This window comes from Propithecus coquereli, unplaced genomic scaffold (genome assembly GCF_000956105.1).
Source record: "Propithecus coquereli isolate 6110/MARCELLA unplaced genomic scaffold, Pcoq_1.0 Scaffold22, whole genome shotgun sequence".
Taxonomy (NCBI): domain Eukaryota; kingdom Metazoa; phylum Chordata; class Mammalia; order Primates; family Indriidae; genus Propithecus; species Propithecus coquereli.
In genome coordinates, this window is record NW_012147189.1 from 10,301,811 (window position 1) to 10,317,523 (window position 15,713).

The window sequence follows — 15,713 nt, forward strand, 5'->3', positions numbered from 1 at the left end:
ATTTTATATTTTTCTATGAAAAAGGCTGTATACTAAATATTTTAGGCTTTGTGAGCCATATGGTCTCTTTCACAGCTACTCAATTCTGCTGTTGTAGCATGAAAGCAGCAACAGACAATATGTAAACAAATGAGCATGGTTATATTCCAATAAAACTTTGTTTACAAAAATACGAGATTTGATGTGTGGGCCATAATTTGCTAAATGCTGGTCTAGAACAATGGTTCACAACTTTGCTGCAAATTGGAATCACCCAAGGACGTTTAAAAAATATTAATGCCTTGCTTCTACCCCAAGCTGCAGGATTTTTAAAAGCTTCCTAGGTGATTAAAATATGTAGCAAAATTTGGGAACCATTGGTCTCGAACCTTGCTATAGTCCTAAGACAAGAAACATCCACATCAACTGGGAGCCTTATCTGTTTTTATTTTTCTTTGGTTAAAAAAATGAATTTTCTATTCTTTCTACTGAATAGAAAGAATAAAAGTGGTTTTCCATTTCATTAAACTCAGAGTATCCTAGGGAAAACTATTAGAATTAATGGAATTTGTTAAATGGCTACATACAGAAAAGTCAATATATAACTATAAGAACAAGAGTTACAAACCTAGATTTTAAAAACTATAAGGCTCTATTAAAGTATATAAATATGAACATGGAATGACGGCATGTTTTAGGGATAGAGGATCTAATCTTAAAATATCACTTCCCCAAAATTTATATATAAATTTCATGCAATCCTGATTTTATTCCCAAGGTGGTTTTTTTGTTTGTTTGCTTGCTTTTTTTTTTTAATTGAACAAATGGCCTTAAAAGTTTTTATGGAAAAAAGAGTGTCTGAAATAATTAATGGAATTATGGGAAAAGAATATTAAGGTGGGAGTAATCTTACTAGTTGTTAAAAAATACTATAAACCACTGAATCAAACTAAGAGCTTAGTGATGAGGGGGCATGAAGCAAGAAAGACGACTCAACACAAACTAGGTAGGAAACAGAGATCTAGACATGTGCTTAAACTAGTATTCCCTTCTACACTGGTCACATATTTTGTGTATTTGTGTGTATGTGTGTGTGTGTGTATACTGTTCACAATTATGTATGTTAACTTCTCATTAGATAGAATTTTTAACTCCAGTTTTTTTTTAATGTTAACATTAAAAAGCAGAATCTTAAATAATTATTGGGTCAAAAATTATAATTACATTTTTTTTAAAGAAATAAAAGTGAGAAAATTTAGAGGAGATTGGTCACATTTAGGGTGGTATGGCCATAGACAAAAATGAGAAAATTTAGATGAATATATGATACAACCAAAACTATATTTAGGAGAATATCCTTAGCCTTAAACTTTTTATTATTAAGAGGAAATAAAATACACTATTCAATTTTAAAAGTTACCTAGAAAACAAAATATGCATAAATTTTTTAATATTTATGACAAAGAGATTGATATCCTTAAATAATGGTTTGAGAGTTCTGCTTCCACTTAGGATAGGAAAAGCTGCAAGGGAATATTGCTCCCATATTAACAACAACCAAAACAAAAAATAAAGCCTGATAATCTACAAAATCAAAACTTTTCTTGAGCCTTTCAGATGACAGAGATTGCAAGGCAATAGGTGAACTGAATTCCAAAGGAGTGGCAAACCCCTCCAAGGAGATGTGAGAACATGGGAGGAAAAACTAGCAGCCAAAAATGTGGGTAAGAAAGCAGCTGATATTTTGACATATTTTTAAAGGCCAAATGCATGTGAAAATAACAGTAGAAACTCCAGAAACCCCCACACAGGGAGTCCACACTGACCACCCAGCTTTCTTTCATGGACCTCAGCCTCAACTCAGGAGAAAGATAGGAGACAGTGCAGGGACCACATGGAGGACTCCTTGTTGGACCCCTGTGCAGATTGGGGATGGCTGCCTCTGGAGGACAAACACAAAACTCAGAACCTTTCCTCATTTAAAGCAAAACCCATTTGCCACCGGGGCAGGAGCAGAAAACCCTCTCAGCCCTGGTCCTCAGCAAAACGTCAGCTGTCACTGGGGAGAGGTAGACTTAGCAAAAGCCATCTGCTGCTGAGGGAAATGGAGAAACCCAACCATGTCTAGAATACTTCATTACAAAGCAAAAGTCTCTCACAAAAGGGATAGAGACAAGAAACTTGCTCTTCAAAGTTACAAGGCAGAGTTCAGCTGCCACAGGGGGAAGGGACAGGAGTGTGGAGCAAGTCCTACAGTTGAGGGTTAGGCCCCTCCAGGCCTGCATAAGACTGAGGTTGGAACAGGAGGGCCAGGAAAGCTACCCTGCTCCCACCACGAGCAACAGCGCACTACTTGGGGGAGGTGGGCAGAAGCGTGGCGAGAGAAATATCCCCACCCGGACTCCCATGGCCAGGTGTGCAGGGCTGGCTGAAAGTTGAGGGTAGAACAAGAACACTGAGGAAAAACCCTCCAGCATCCCTGACCTCACACTAATGCAAGATAGCAGTCTGGAGGAATTTTAAGTCAGTAGTATGATAACGACAACTACAGCAACAACAAAACCCAATCCTACCTCAACTACTGACTAGATTTACTCAATTGTCCACCTGATGGCCCAACAGATGAAGAAGCATTCCCATTTTCAGAAGTAAATCCTACTTACATCAGTCATTATTATTCTCTGACATATAATATTTGGCATTCAGTCAAACTTACAAGGCAAAAAAGAAAAAAGAAAAAAAAGACCCATTTTTAAGAGATAAAACAGTAAACAAAACCAGACTAAGAGATGGCCCAGAGGTTGAAACTATCAGTAAGGAACTTTAAAATACCATGATATATGTTGAAGGATCTAGTGGAAAATATGTACAACATGCATAAACAGATAGAAAATTTCAGCAGAGAGAAGGAAACTATAAAAAAAGAATAAAATGGATATACTAGAAATTAAAAACATGCTATCATGGATGAAGAATATCTTCAATTGCCTCAATAGCAGACTAGACACAGAAGCATTAGTGAACTTGGATATTGGCCAATAAAAATTTTTCAAAATGAAATACTAAATTTCAAAGGGTGACAAGCCCCTCTGAGGAGAGATAGGACAGAGGAACAAAAGAATGAAAAAGTGGAGAAAAACAGAGCAGAGTATTCAAGAGCTGTGGGATAATACGAAATAGTATAATACATGTGTAATTCAAGACACAGAAGGAGAATAGAGAAAATGTAAGGGGAAATATTTGAAAAGATAATTGATGAGAATTTTCCAAAATTAATGAAAGACAACAAATCACCAACCTAAATGTTTAGAGAAGCCCCAGCAGAATATACACAAAGAAAAGCACATATAAGCATATCCTAGTCAAACTGTTGGAAAACACAGATAAGGAGAAAATCTTGAATGCAACTGTAGAAAAAAGGAAACATTCCATACAAAAGAACAAAGATAAAAATTACAAAATTACATCATTACAAAAATGAGCAAAAGCATCAAAAACTATACAAACCAGAAGACAATGGTGTGACTTCTTTAAAGCACTGAAAGATAATATTACAATTCTGTGTTGAAAAAAATAAATAAATATTTATATATTAAATATTTTATATATAAATTATATATTTACATATCTATCTATATAGATATTACTGAAAGAAAGAAAAACTGTCATCCTAGAGTGCTATCCACCTGGCAAAATATCTTTCACAAATGCAGGCAAAATAAAAACTTTATAAGACCAAAGAAAAAAGCTAACAGAATTTGTTGCCAGCAGACCTGAACTATAAGAAATGTTAAAGGACATTCTTCAAGCAGAAGGAAAATAATGCCAAATGAGAATTGTATCTACACTAAGAGAGAACTTGGAAAACTTACATTGAGTAAAATGGTACAGTCTCTGTGGAAAACAGTTTGGCAGTTCCTCAAAAAGTTAAACACAGAATTACCATATGACCCAGTAATTCCAGTCCTAGGTACATACCCAAGAGAACTGAAAACAGGCATTCACAGAAAAATCTGTACATAAATGTTCGTAACAGAATTATTCACAATAGACAAAAAGTAGAAACAACTCAATATCCAGCTGCTGATTAATGGATTAAAAAAAACTAGTATATCCACGCAATGGAGTATTAAGAGGAATGAAGTACTGTTACATGCTACAATATGGATGAATCTTAAAAACATTATTCAAAATGAAAGAAGCCACACATAAAAGGCTATATATTATAGGATTATATTTATATAAAACATCCATAATAGGCAAACCCATAGAAACAAAGTAGATTAGTGGTTTCCAGTGGCTGGGGAAAGAAAAGAATGCATATGGGGTTTCTTTTCAGGATGATGAAAAAGTTCCAGAATTAGATAGTGGTGATGGTTGCACAAACTTGTGAATATACTAAAAAGCACTGAATTGTATACTTTAAAAGGGCGGATTTTAGGGTATGTAAGTTATATCTCAATTTTTAAAATGAAGAAATAATAAAACACTATTTGACGTCTATGAGAATGACAAACAATGCTCACATTGTTGGGACTATGGGAAAAAAGACACACACATTGCTTATGTCCCTTGTCAAGGGCAACTCAGCACCATGTATTAAAATGCTTTAAAAATGCGTGTGGTCTGTCTTAGCAATTCCAATTACAAAATTTTATTGTAAGGTAATAACTGAATGTGTATGCTAGGATGTATGAAAAGAATGTTCTTCACAGAATCATTTATAAAGTGAAATTTAGAAAACCTTTGTCGAAAAATAGGGGGTTATTTATATAATTATAATTCACTTAACAGTAAACAATTATATCATATTTTTACTTATTGACATGGAAATCTATCCAAACACAATCTTAAGTGAAATAAAAGCAGGATACAAAACGTTGCATATAGTATGATCTATTTTGGTAAATATATAAATCTAGTCATTATAGTGTGAAAGATACGGAACTAAGTATTAACAGTAGTTTTCTCTGAGCAGTATGTTAAGTGATTTTTTGTGTGTGTGAATCTATATTGTCTAATTTTTCTGCAATTAATATGTACTACTTTTGTGAAAAAATAAATACTAAAATTTCAAAACATATATATCAAGCCTAACATCACCTATACAGAGACAAACTGGCATTATGCACCTGTGAAATGATATAGGGGTGTATCGCCTATGTCATATTCCTGCCAAAAAGTCTAACCTATGTCATATTCCTGCCAAAAAGTCTAACCTAATTATGTGGAAACAAATGCAACATAAGGGACATTCTGCAAAACATGTGTCATGGACTCTTCAAATGTCAGCAACATAAGAAGAAAAAGAAAGGCTAGGAGACTGTTCTAGATTAAAGACCACTAAAGAAATATTATAATTAAATACAATTCATAATCCTTGATTATGTTCAGCTCAACAAATGAAAATAAGCCCACAGCAAAACACATCTTTGTGAAATTTGTTAAAGACAAAGAAAAGAATAACAAGCTTCTAGAAAGGAAAAAGCAATGATCACATGCAAACAAATCATAAATCAGAATGGCTTAAGGCTTCTCAACACAAACACTCTGAAGCCAGAAGGCAAGGGAGCAATGCCTTCAAAATTCAGAAGGAAAATTATTTTCCAAAATAGAATTCTAAACCCAGCCAAATCATCAGTTAAGCATGAGGGTAGAATAAAGAAATTTTCAGACATGTAAGAGCCCCAAAAGTTACTTTTTCTCAAGAAGTCACTGAAAACTGCTTTCTTCCTGAGCAAGGAAATAAAACAATAAAGAAAAAAACATTAAATCCAAAAATGGGAGAAGCAATATGAGATAAGCAAAAGGAATCTCTAGGATGATGAACTGAGATGCCAGAATGACCCCTGGGCTAGAAGGCAACCTGTCCAGACTGAATCTACATGACTCAAATAATGAGTACAATGAGGTCTCTCACTGCTTCGTCCTCTAGCTTGGCATGACCTTTTTAACCTTATGAAATATTGGATGATGTGTTCTACCAAAAGGGAAGAAATTAAGAAAAAAGATCAGAGATTCAAGAAATAGGAACTATAACCCAAGAGAAAGGCAGAGAGTTTCAATAATGACAACAAATTGATGTCCCCAGACAATAGTTATGCAGCAGGCCTAGAGGGAAATCAGCCCAAATAAAAGAAAAATCGAAGTCTCTGGTAAGGAGGTTTCCATGAAAAAAAATCAGAGTTGCTATACTATATTATGAAACTGGCCTTGTAGAAATTATATGGAGGGACTATTTGGAGGTACAGGAAGAATTAGCTGTGGTAACAAAAGTAAGAAAAGGCAATTATTAACTTTAAGAAAACCAAAAACAAAATAATGAGACTTGCAATATATTACATCACTCAGCTGAGAATATTTTCATTTTATAATAATGTAAACACCAAATATAGGTCTAATTAACTCGAAATTACAGTATTCCTGTACTAATAGTACGGGAATAAGGAAACAGTGGGGACAGAGGTGTGAGTGCTAAATCTTTATCCTTATCTAATAAAACGTTAATAGATAATATCTAAAATTGTTGAATCAATAAATAGCATTACACACTTACTATTTAGAATTATGGAAATAAGTAAATGCCAGAAGCAACAGCAAATAGAAACTACATTGGCTCCCTCGAGAAGAGGGGATAGAGAAGTGGAAATGCATAGGACAAGGAACCCTGTATGTTATCAGTCTTCTAGTTCTGTTTGGCTTTCAGAACTATGTGCATGTATTATTTTGATGAGAATTAGTTTTAAAATCAATGTTTTATCAGATCTCACTAAAGTTAAGTTCTGTGAAATGTAATTTCACTGGTAGAGTCTCATTTTATAATATACAAGGGCATTTCAACAAATTTGAGGCAAATTATAGAATTATCTTGAAAAATATTGAATGGGTACCTGCAAGGAGAATCACTGAATGATGGGCATTGCTCAGAGAAAGCTCCCTGGAAGAAGTGGATTATAAACTGGGATGACGTGTGCTACACATAAAACCCTCTGAGGAGAGAGTGTGCAAATCAAACCAGGATTTTAGATTTTACAAGGCTATCACTCTACCTCTTTCTTAAATTTGCCCCATCAAGAATGGTTATTCCTACATCTCCACAGAGTTTCCTGGGGCTCCTCTGGATGATATTGGCATAGGTACCAAAGGCGTTTTTTCTTAGGTGATAGATCTATAGTCAAGACAGGAATTTATGCTGAAAGTTATCGAAATGCATCATAAATCAATTAATTCATCAACTCAACACATTCACTGATAACCTACCGTGTGTCAGACCTGGTGCAAGGCACTGCATATATAATGATGAAAATAATGAAGGTCTCTGGCCAAGGACAACAGGTTGGGAAACGGGATTCCTACAGCAACTGGCAAGATTATAACCTTCTACCCTGTGCATCTCAAAGTTCCAGTGTTTCTTCAGCCTGGGAATGTGAACCCTAGCAAACACCCACACCTCCCTGGCCCCCAGATCAGAAGTACAGGAACTTCTCTTTTCACCACTAATGTGGAAGGTGCACAAAAGACAAAGTGATGCTTCCAACAGAAAAACTAAAATTTGTTTGTGAGGAGGCAGGGCTAAAATGAAAGAGGCAGCATTTAATCTAAACCATTTCCTGTGACTTGGATTTCTTTTTTAAAAATTGGCCGCCTTATCATTTTCTTAGTCACCTCTTCTCTAGGCTTATTGGAGGCGTAGTCCCTCCTAGCAACCTCCCATCTGCTGGAAAACAGAATCAAAAGAATGGGGAGCGTGATGACACATCCCTCACTGGATGAAAATATTAGGGGGAAAGCAAGAGATGTACTACCTATTTGCATAAAACCTATTAATGCCCTCTTCAAACTGATGAAATGAATTTTATAACACCGAGAGAGCAGCTGTGATCCACTGCTTCTAGTAATGAGGAGGATTTGGAACAATCTGCAAACCACTGCCACTCCCAAAAGCAACATCATTGACTTTAGTACTCTCTAATTAAAATACTCTAATTCTTGGGCAGAAGACGACACATCTCATCAAAGATTCATCTCATAGGTCTTCTATTTGCTCAAAACGCTATTAGGTTTCTTGTGTTCTTGTTTTTCCCATGCTGGTGCAGATTCGCGGCATTTCAAACCACATTTTAAAAAAATCAAAACTAAGGCTTATCCTATTATTTTCCTACTGGCAATCACGAAACCATTGGGGAGGGGGGCGGGGGGAAAGGTGTACATTCTCATTCAGGAGCTGCTTCTCTCCCGTGTTGGTCCGGGGGGGGGATAACATCAGCCTTTACAATGGCCAAGCAAAGCGACCTTCTGTCCTGCTATGCTTTACTGGCACATACCGAATGGGTGAGGTTCCCAGAGCCCAGAGGTGCGTGGCTCCCGCAAGGGCAGCGTCGGGGGCCACTGCAAAGAAGGGAAGAGGATCCGCTGGGATTGGGAGGGGAGACGCGGAGAAGGTGGAGAACAGGAATCATGTGTGTTCCTCGAGTGTACAACCCACATTTGAGTGACAAATGACGAGGACGACCTATAAAAACAACTAAGCGCAAATCCGCCCGAACGCATCTCCCTTTCTGTGCGAGTGCCTTTTCAACTAACTTTGGGAACTCGCAGACCCAGCGTCGCTCCCCGCGCCGCCTCGCCTCCACTTTGATTTCCCGCGTCCTGCCCGCCCTCTTCCGTGCCTCCTCTTCCTCCGGGCTAAGCATGGAGGATTCCTTTATCCCCTCAACTCTGCCGCCTGCGCCCAACCTCTCCGCACCCATCTTGCTGGGCTGGGGTCTCAACCTGACTTCCGGGCAGGGAGCCCCTGCCCCGGGGCCGCCCAACCGCCGCGTCCGCCTGGCCTTCCTGGGGGTCATTCTGGTTGTGGCGGTGGCAGGCAACACTACGGTGCTGTGCCGCCTGTGCGGCAGCGGCGGGCCCTGGGCGGGTCCCAAGCGTCGCAAGATGGACTTCCTCCTGGTGCAGCTGGCCGTGGCCGACCTGTACGCGTGCGGGGGCACCGCGCTGTCGCAGCTGGCCTGGGCACTGCTGGGCGAGCCCCGCGCGGCCGCGGGCGACCTGGTGTGCCGCTTCCTGCAGCTGCTGCAGGCATCCGGCCGGGGCGCCTCCGCCCACCTCGTGGTGCTCATCGCCCTCGAGCGCCAGCGCGCCGTGCGCCGTCCGCAGGGCCGGCCGCTGCCCGCGCGTACCCTCGCCGCCCTGGGCTGGCTGCTGGCGCTGCTGCTGGCGCTGCCCCCGGCCTTCGTGGTGCGCGGGGGCATCTCCTCGCCGCCGCCCGCCGTGCCCCCGACCACCGCCCGCGCCTGGCCAGGGGAGCGTCGCTGCCGCAGCATCTTCGAAGCTCTGCCGCGCTGGCACCTGCAGGTCTACGCGCTCTACGAGGTCGTCGCGGGCTTCGTCGCGCCTGTCGCGGTCATGGGCATCGCTTGCGGCCGCCTACTCTGCGTCTGGTGGCGGCACGGGCCCCAGGCCCCTGCGGCTGCGGCGTCCTCGTCGGCGAGTCCTAACGCGCTGCCCCGCGCCAAGGTGCAGAGCCTCAAGATGAGCCTGGTGCTGGCGCTGCTGTTCGTGGGCTGCGAGCTGCCCTACTTTGCCGCCCGGCTGGCGGCCGCATGGTGGTCCGGGCCCTCGGGAGAGTGGGACGGAGAGGGCCTCTCGGCGACGCTGCGCGTCGTGGGGGTGGCCAACAGCGCTCTCAATCCCTTCGTCTACCTCTTCTTCCAGGCGGCCGACGGCCGGCTCTGGCGGCGGCTGCGGAGGCGCCTGGGCGCTCTGTGCTGCGCGCGGGAGGGAGTCGCGGAGGACGATGAGGGGCTCGGGGGCCACCAGGCGCTCCACCGCTACCGCTGGCCCCATCCGCATTATCACCACGCTCGCCGGGAGCAAGGGGAAGAGGGCTGCTTGCGCCCACCCCCGCCGCGCCCCAGACCCCTTCCTTGCTCCTGTGAAAGTGCCTTCTAGGTGCTCGATGGTCAGAGACCAGTCGTCTGTCGCAGTGGGGCAGGCTCCAAGGAGCACGAGGCCGGCCAGGGTCTGTCTAGATCACAAGGGGCAGGATGGTCTCTGAGAAAGAGAGACACTGACGCTGTCCTCTTCTTCCGCGCTTCTATTGTATTTCCTTCTAATGTTTACATTTTCCTATACTCTCCTGATTTCTTCCCTCCAGTTTCTCTCACATTGCCTATTTGGAGACGAGAGAGTGCCATTGGGAAGTTGAAAAACAGAGTTATTTTTGCAAATTTTTGTACACTCTTACAGTGTTCTAGATAAGACCATTTATTTTAGCTAAAGTGCCAAACTTTCATTATTTGCTGTGTTGTCATCTATTTTTACTTATTTTTGAATCGTGCTTAAATCAAGTGTACCTTTGGGACCAGCGAGTTTGCCTTTCTTTCCAGGAGGAAAATCCCTACATTGCCCTGCCTACGAAGACTGAGAATTATACCAGTAATACTGTCAGAAATGTAATCATGCTGTCACTTTAGAGGCACAGAGTATTTGTAAAATAAAAACATTTCTCACGGAACAATTAGTACTTTTTTTTTTTTAACATGGTAATGTGTTTTCTCAGAAGAAAAATCAGTGTGGCCTTTATTTCCAGTCTAGCTTCTACTTCAATAGAAGCTGGCATTGTAGGATGGAAGCATAAAAGCTTCCACTGATCTCTTTCAAATATGCCTGGTTTCTGCAGGAAATTGTTTCTGTGCCCAAACCAGCCTCTAAAGCTGCCATGTTGCGCCCAGATGGAGCCTCTTAGTGCAAAGTGCCCAGCAAACCAGAGAAGGGAAGCACCAAGGTGGGGCTTATGGGGGGGACTCAGTGTCCCAGATGGAGCCTCAGGGAGATTTGCAGCTGGGAAGGAAGCTGAAACCCCAGGATGTTGCATGCATATACAAAACTCTCTTTTTTTTTTTTTGAGACAGAGTCTCACTCTTTTGCCCGGGCTAGAGTGAGTGCCGTGGCGTCAGCCTAGCTCACAGCAACCTCAAACTCCTGGGCTCAAGCGATCCTCCTGCCTCAACTCCCGAGTAGCTGGGACTACAGGCATGCGCCACCAGGCCAGGCTAATTTCTCTATATATTTTTAGTTGTCCAATTAATTTCTTTCTATTTTTAATAGAGACGGGGTCTCGCTCTTGCTCAGGCTGGTTTCGAACTCCTGAGCTAAAACAATCCGCCCGCCTGGGCCTCCCAGAGAGATAGGATTACAGGCGTGAGCCACCGCGCCTGGCCTAAAACTCCCTTTTAAACAATGAATTCAATGTCTATTGGTGTGCATTACTGAAACAAGGTCAAGGAGCATATTTGATTGGTAACCTCCTCTTCTTAACTGTTCTTCGTTCTAAAAAGAAGTGGCAACACTGATGAACAATACCAGTGACTTTGATCTGAGAATCTGAAGCTTTCCATTATGTGGTTTCTTATTCACACACTAATACAAGACTAAGATGCAGAAAGGGAAAACAGTTGGTTAGAACTTTTTTTATAGAGCCAGTGCTCTCTGAGGGCTCTTTGTTTTGTTTACTGATATATCCCAAATGCTCAACAATGCTTCACGCAATACATATTTGTTGCCTAATCCATCATATGAGTTATTCATCATCATCAGGCAGATGATACAAAAAGAAATTGCTAAGCTTGCCTTACCTTCCTCCAAAATTTTGGCAACAGATGTCACAAAGTTACAGATTTTCTTTCTCTCTTTTCTCCTCCCCACCCTGCTGAAGATGCTGTGGTTTGCAAAATACCAGGAGTAAGTCAGCCAAAGAAAGAATACAGTTGTCTTCATGAACCTAAGTCTGGGTTATAGCATTATTTTTATTTTTTAATAAACATTTATTACCTGCTTATTTTGTGCCAGATAATATGCTAGGCACTGGAGATGCTAAGACACCTTTTCCCTTAAAGACCTTATAGTCAAATATAGGAGGAAATTAATTTGACAATTACACTGTAGTGTCATACGTGTTTTAATAGTCCAGTAAGGGTGCTGGGAGCACTGAGAAGAAGCATCTGACAACCCTGGGGAACTGAGTGGGATGGGGGAGAATTAGGAAAAGCTCACCAAAAGAGGCTGAGTCTTGAAGGCTGGGTTGGGGGTGACCCAACAGGTCAGGGAGGGTGTTCTGGGCAATGGGAATAACATTTGTAAAGCATAGGGAAGCTAGTACATAGCATGGTCAAGTAATGACAATAATTGAAATGTCTAGCATTAAGGTGACTGTGCAGCCTGACCTAATGGGATATATGGTCAGAGAGATTTGACCTGGACCCACTGAAGACAGGTCTGTGTGCCAGGCCAAGAAAGCAAAAAGTAGCCTTTGAAGAACTTAATCAGAGTTGTAATAAAATCAAATTTGAATTTTGAAAAAGTCATTTCAACAATGGCATGAGGGATCAACAAATTGAAAGGGTAGGAATGCCTAGAGGCAGAGATTGAAGCAGAAGCTCAGAGAGTCCTCAAAATGTGATTTGTAATGTTGTTCTACTTACAATGCTCTCAACTGAGATAATATATTAAAGCAGCTGAGTCAGGTTCTCTGTTGCGACTGCCCTAACAAAAAAGCTAATTCAGCTGCCTTCAACTTACTATCTCACATGAAGTCCAGTGATGGGGCTGCTCCAGGGTTGGTTAATTAAGTAGCTTAACTTCATAACTGAGGGCTATGATGGTTAATTTTATGTGGCAACTTGGCTGGGTTAAAGGATGCCCAGATAGCTGGTAAAACATTTCTGGGTGTGCCAGAAGAGATTAACATTTGAATCAGTAGATTGAGTGAAGAAGATTGGTCCTCACCAGTGTTGGCAGGAATCATCCAATCTGTTGAGGGCCCACCCAATTAGAACAAAAACGTAAAGGAAGTGCAAATTCGCTTTATCTTCTTGGGCTGGGACATCCATCTTCTCCTGCCCTTAGATAGTGAAGCTTCTGTTCTTGGGCCACCTACTCCAGGACTTATACTAGCAGCAGCACCACCACCCCCAACCTGGGTCCCAGGCCTTCAGACTCAGTCTAAATTATATCACCAGCTTTCCCGGTTCTCAGCTTGCTGCCAGCACGTGGTGGGACTTCTCAGCCTCCATAAGCACAGGAGCCGACTCAAGTAATAAATCTCCTCTTATACCCTGGACTAATACAAAGACTCAGATCTTTTTCATCTTTTCATTCTGCCATCCTGAGCAGTGGACTTGACACCCAGGCCAGTTCCCCTTGAGGTCACAAAACGGCTGCTGCAGTGTCAGGCATCACGTTCAAACATAACAAAGCCCAGAAGAAGAATTTCTCTGTTTTGCTCTCTTTATAAGAATGAAGAAACATTTCTCAGAAATCCCCAACAGACCATCCTACGAGGCTTATTGGCCATACCTGTATCATATGTCCATGTCTGGACCTATCATTGCAAGGGAAATGGGTCCTCCATGATTGGCTTGGACATGGAACTGAGGGTATGAATTGCATGAGGTGGAAGATGGAAAAAACAAGGACCTACAGTAAGAAAGAAGGGAAAATGCTTGTTGGGAAGGCAAGACCAAAACCTTTAAACAATTGTAGAAGTGTTAGAGATTGAGGTTTCAGCTGATTGCCAGCTAGAAATTTTGTGAATTCTCCAGCGGGATTGGAAAAATAGAATGCCAACTCAAGATGTGAATTCAAAATCTGATTAAACAGATTTTTTTCCTAGATTTTTGTAGAAGACTTTGTTAAGCCCAATTCATACCAAAATGCTTCTCTTCTATAAGTAAGGAATTTCCTCTAATTTTAATTAAATCTGAAACTTGAAGGTAAAACTAGGTGACTTGGTTCCCATCCCTGGAGGCAATTATGGGTTAAAAAATTTGAAGCATGCCCTCAGAATGGCTATTCTGTTGGTGTTGACCCCAGGAATCCACATTCCTATAGGCAACCCAGAGATTCAGTTGTGTCCTAGTCAAGGAGGCCCCCGAAGATTATTTAAATTTAGACTCTAACTAGAGTAGGAATAAGATTCACAACACATAGCAAAGGTAAATAAGCAGGCTGGCCATGAAATTGCCCTCTTTTGTAGATACCACCCAAATAGGAACCAACTAGAGGAGAAACCAGATCCATATAATTGGAGTTTAGAAGGAATTAAAATAGTTTCATAAAATAGAGAAATACCATCTCCCTACCCATTGTACATTCCCCTTAGAGTTAGATTTTAACAAAGCCACTGCACACAGGCCTGAACCACAGAACTCCAGGGGGCACTTTTCATATAGATGAAGATATGAACACATCTTCATGAGAACACCAAAGTTGAGCAATGTGGCATTCCTGAATTTAATAGAACTTTAAAGACTAAATGCAAAGAATTCTATATCTTTAAAATAAGAACTCAGTAACATACAGCTAAAATAAGTAAACATGACCTATGACATAATTTCAAACAGAAAGTATGTAGAAAATAGCCAGTATCATAAATACACCACAACTAGTGATTAGCTATAAATTGCATGCTAAAAATAGAATAGTCTGGCTCATTTGTGGAATAGAAGATAGATTTAAAACAGTTTTTCTAAGCCACTTCCTAGAAAACATGGAAGAAGTTAGAAAACTTGAGGAGTTTTGCTTCCATTTCTAAAAATGTTCTGACTTGATGAAAGGGAAAATATTATGATAAAAATAAGTTGTCTGGTTAAATTAAACAGATACTTTGCTGAGTTGGGAGGCAGTGTAATATAGTCAGAGTACTCAGAGTCTAAACTCCTAAACTTGATTTTCATCACTATGCTTAGTACCTGTGTGACTTTAGGCAGTTTGCTGGTTATTTTTGAGTCTTGGTTTTCTCACCAATAAAATGGGGGTTATACTATCTCCTTCATAGGATTGATGTATGTAAAATACTTGACTAGGTGGGGTAGGAGGAGTCTTGTTGGTTTGTCTCTTCAGACTCCCTCAACACATGATAGCTATTGTTATTTTCTAACACTGGGCTGTGAGAGATAAAAATCCAGTTGAATAACAGTACACGAAGGGAAGCTGAAGATCTTGGAGAATCGCCGTGGAAGATCAATGCAACAATGGTGATACTTGGTAATAGGGAGCTGGGCCTTACCGAAGGTGTAGTGGGCATTATTGATTGCCTTCCTAGCATCCATTCCTCCTTTTCTAACAGATACCAGATTTTTATCCAGGTGTCTATGCCTTTCTCGAACAGTCAATCAGGTGCTCTGAGGGAACCCCAGTGTTGACCCCGTCCCACACCAAGACTGGGCCTTGATTAGTCTAAGCCTATCAATGCAATTCCATTCCCTTCACCACCGTGTCTTGCTCAGGAATGGTCATGGAACCCAGCAAAGGCCAATGAGCATGAAGAAGGCTTTTCGGGGCATCTAGGAAGAAAGCTCTTAACTCTTCTGGGAGAGGCATGGGAGTTAGCAGGTTCTCTGTCTCTCTCACACTGAAGGTAAATGAGGGAGCATGTAACCCTAATGGCTGCTACAGCCAGCTCTGACCAGGAGGGGAGCCAGCCAAAAAATGAAGTCAATACTGTGGATATGTCAGAGTGAAGAGACAGAAAACACTTAGGTCCTTAATGACTTCACTGAGATGTCAGACCAGACACCACTGATGCTTAGCCATTGGATGTCCTGGTAAATAAGCCAATATATTGAATACCCCCAAAGCACAGGCAACCAAAGCAAAGTTGGACAAATGTGATCACATCAAGCTAAAAAGCTTCTGCACAGCAAAGGAAAAAATCAACAAAGGGAAGAGACAAC

General features: G+C 41.4%; 1 protein-coding gene across 1 annotated transcript; it reads left to right on the forward strand.

Annotated features, from left to right (window-relative positions):
- Positions 1 to 8,480: 8,480 nt before the first annotated feature.
- Positions 8,481 to 10,045, forward strand: GPR150 (G protein-coupled receptor 150). Its single transcript, XM_012644761.1, has one exon. The coding sequence runs from the start codon at positions 8,671 to 8,673 to the stop codon at positions 9,928 to 9,930; it is 1,260 nt and encodes a 419-aa protein (XP_012500215.1). The 5' UTR covers positions 8,481 to 8,670; the 3' UTR covers positions 9,931 to 10,045.
- The last annotated feature ends 5,668 nt before the right edge of the window (positions 10,046 to 15,713 follow it).

Coding starts and splice junctions, on each gene's coding strand:
- GPR150 (XM_012644761.1), top strand. CDS start 8,671: ATGGAGGATTCCTTTATCCCCTCAACTCTGCCGCCTGCGCCCAACCTC.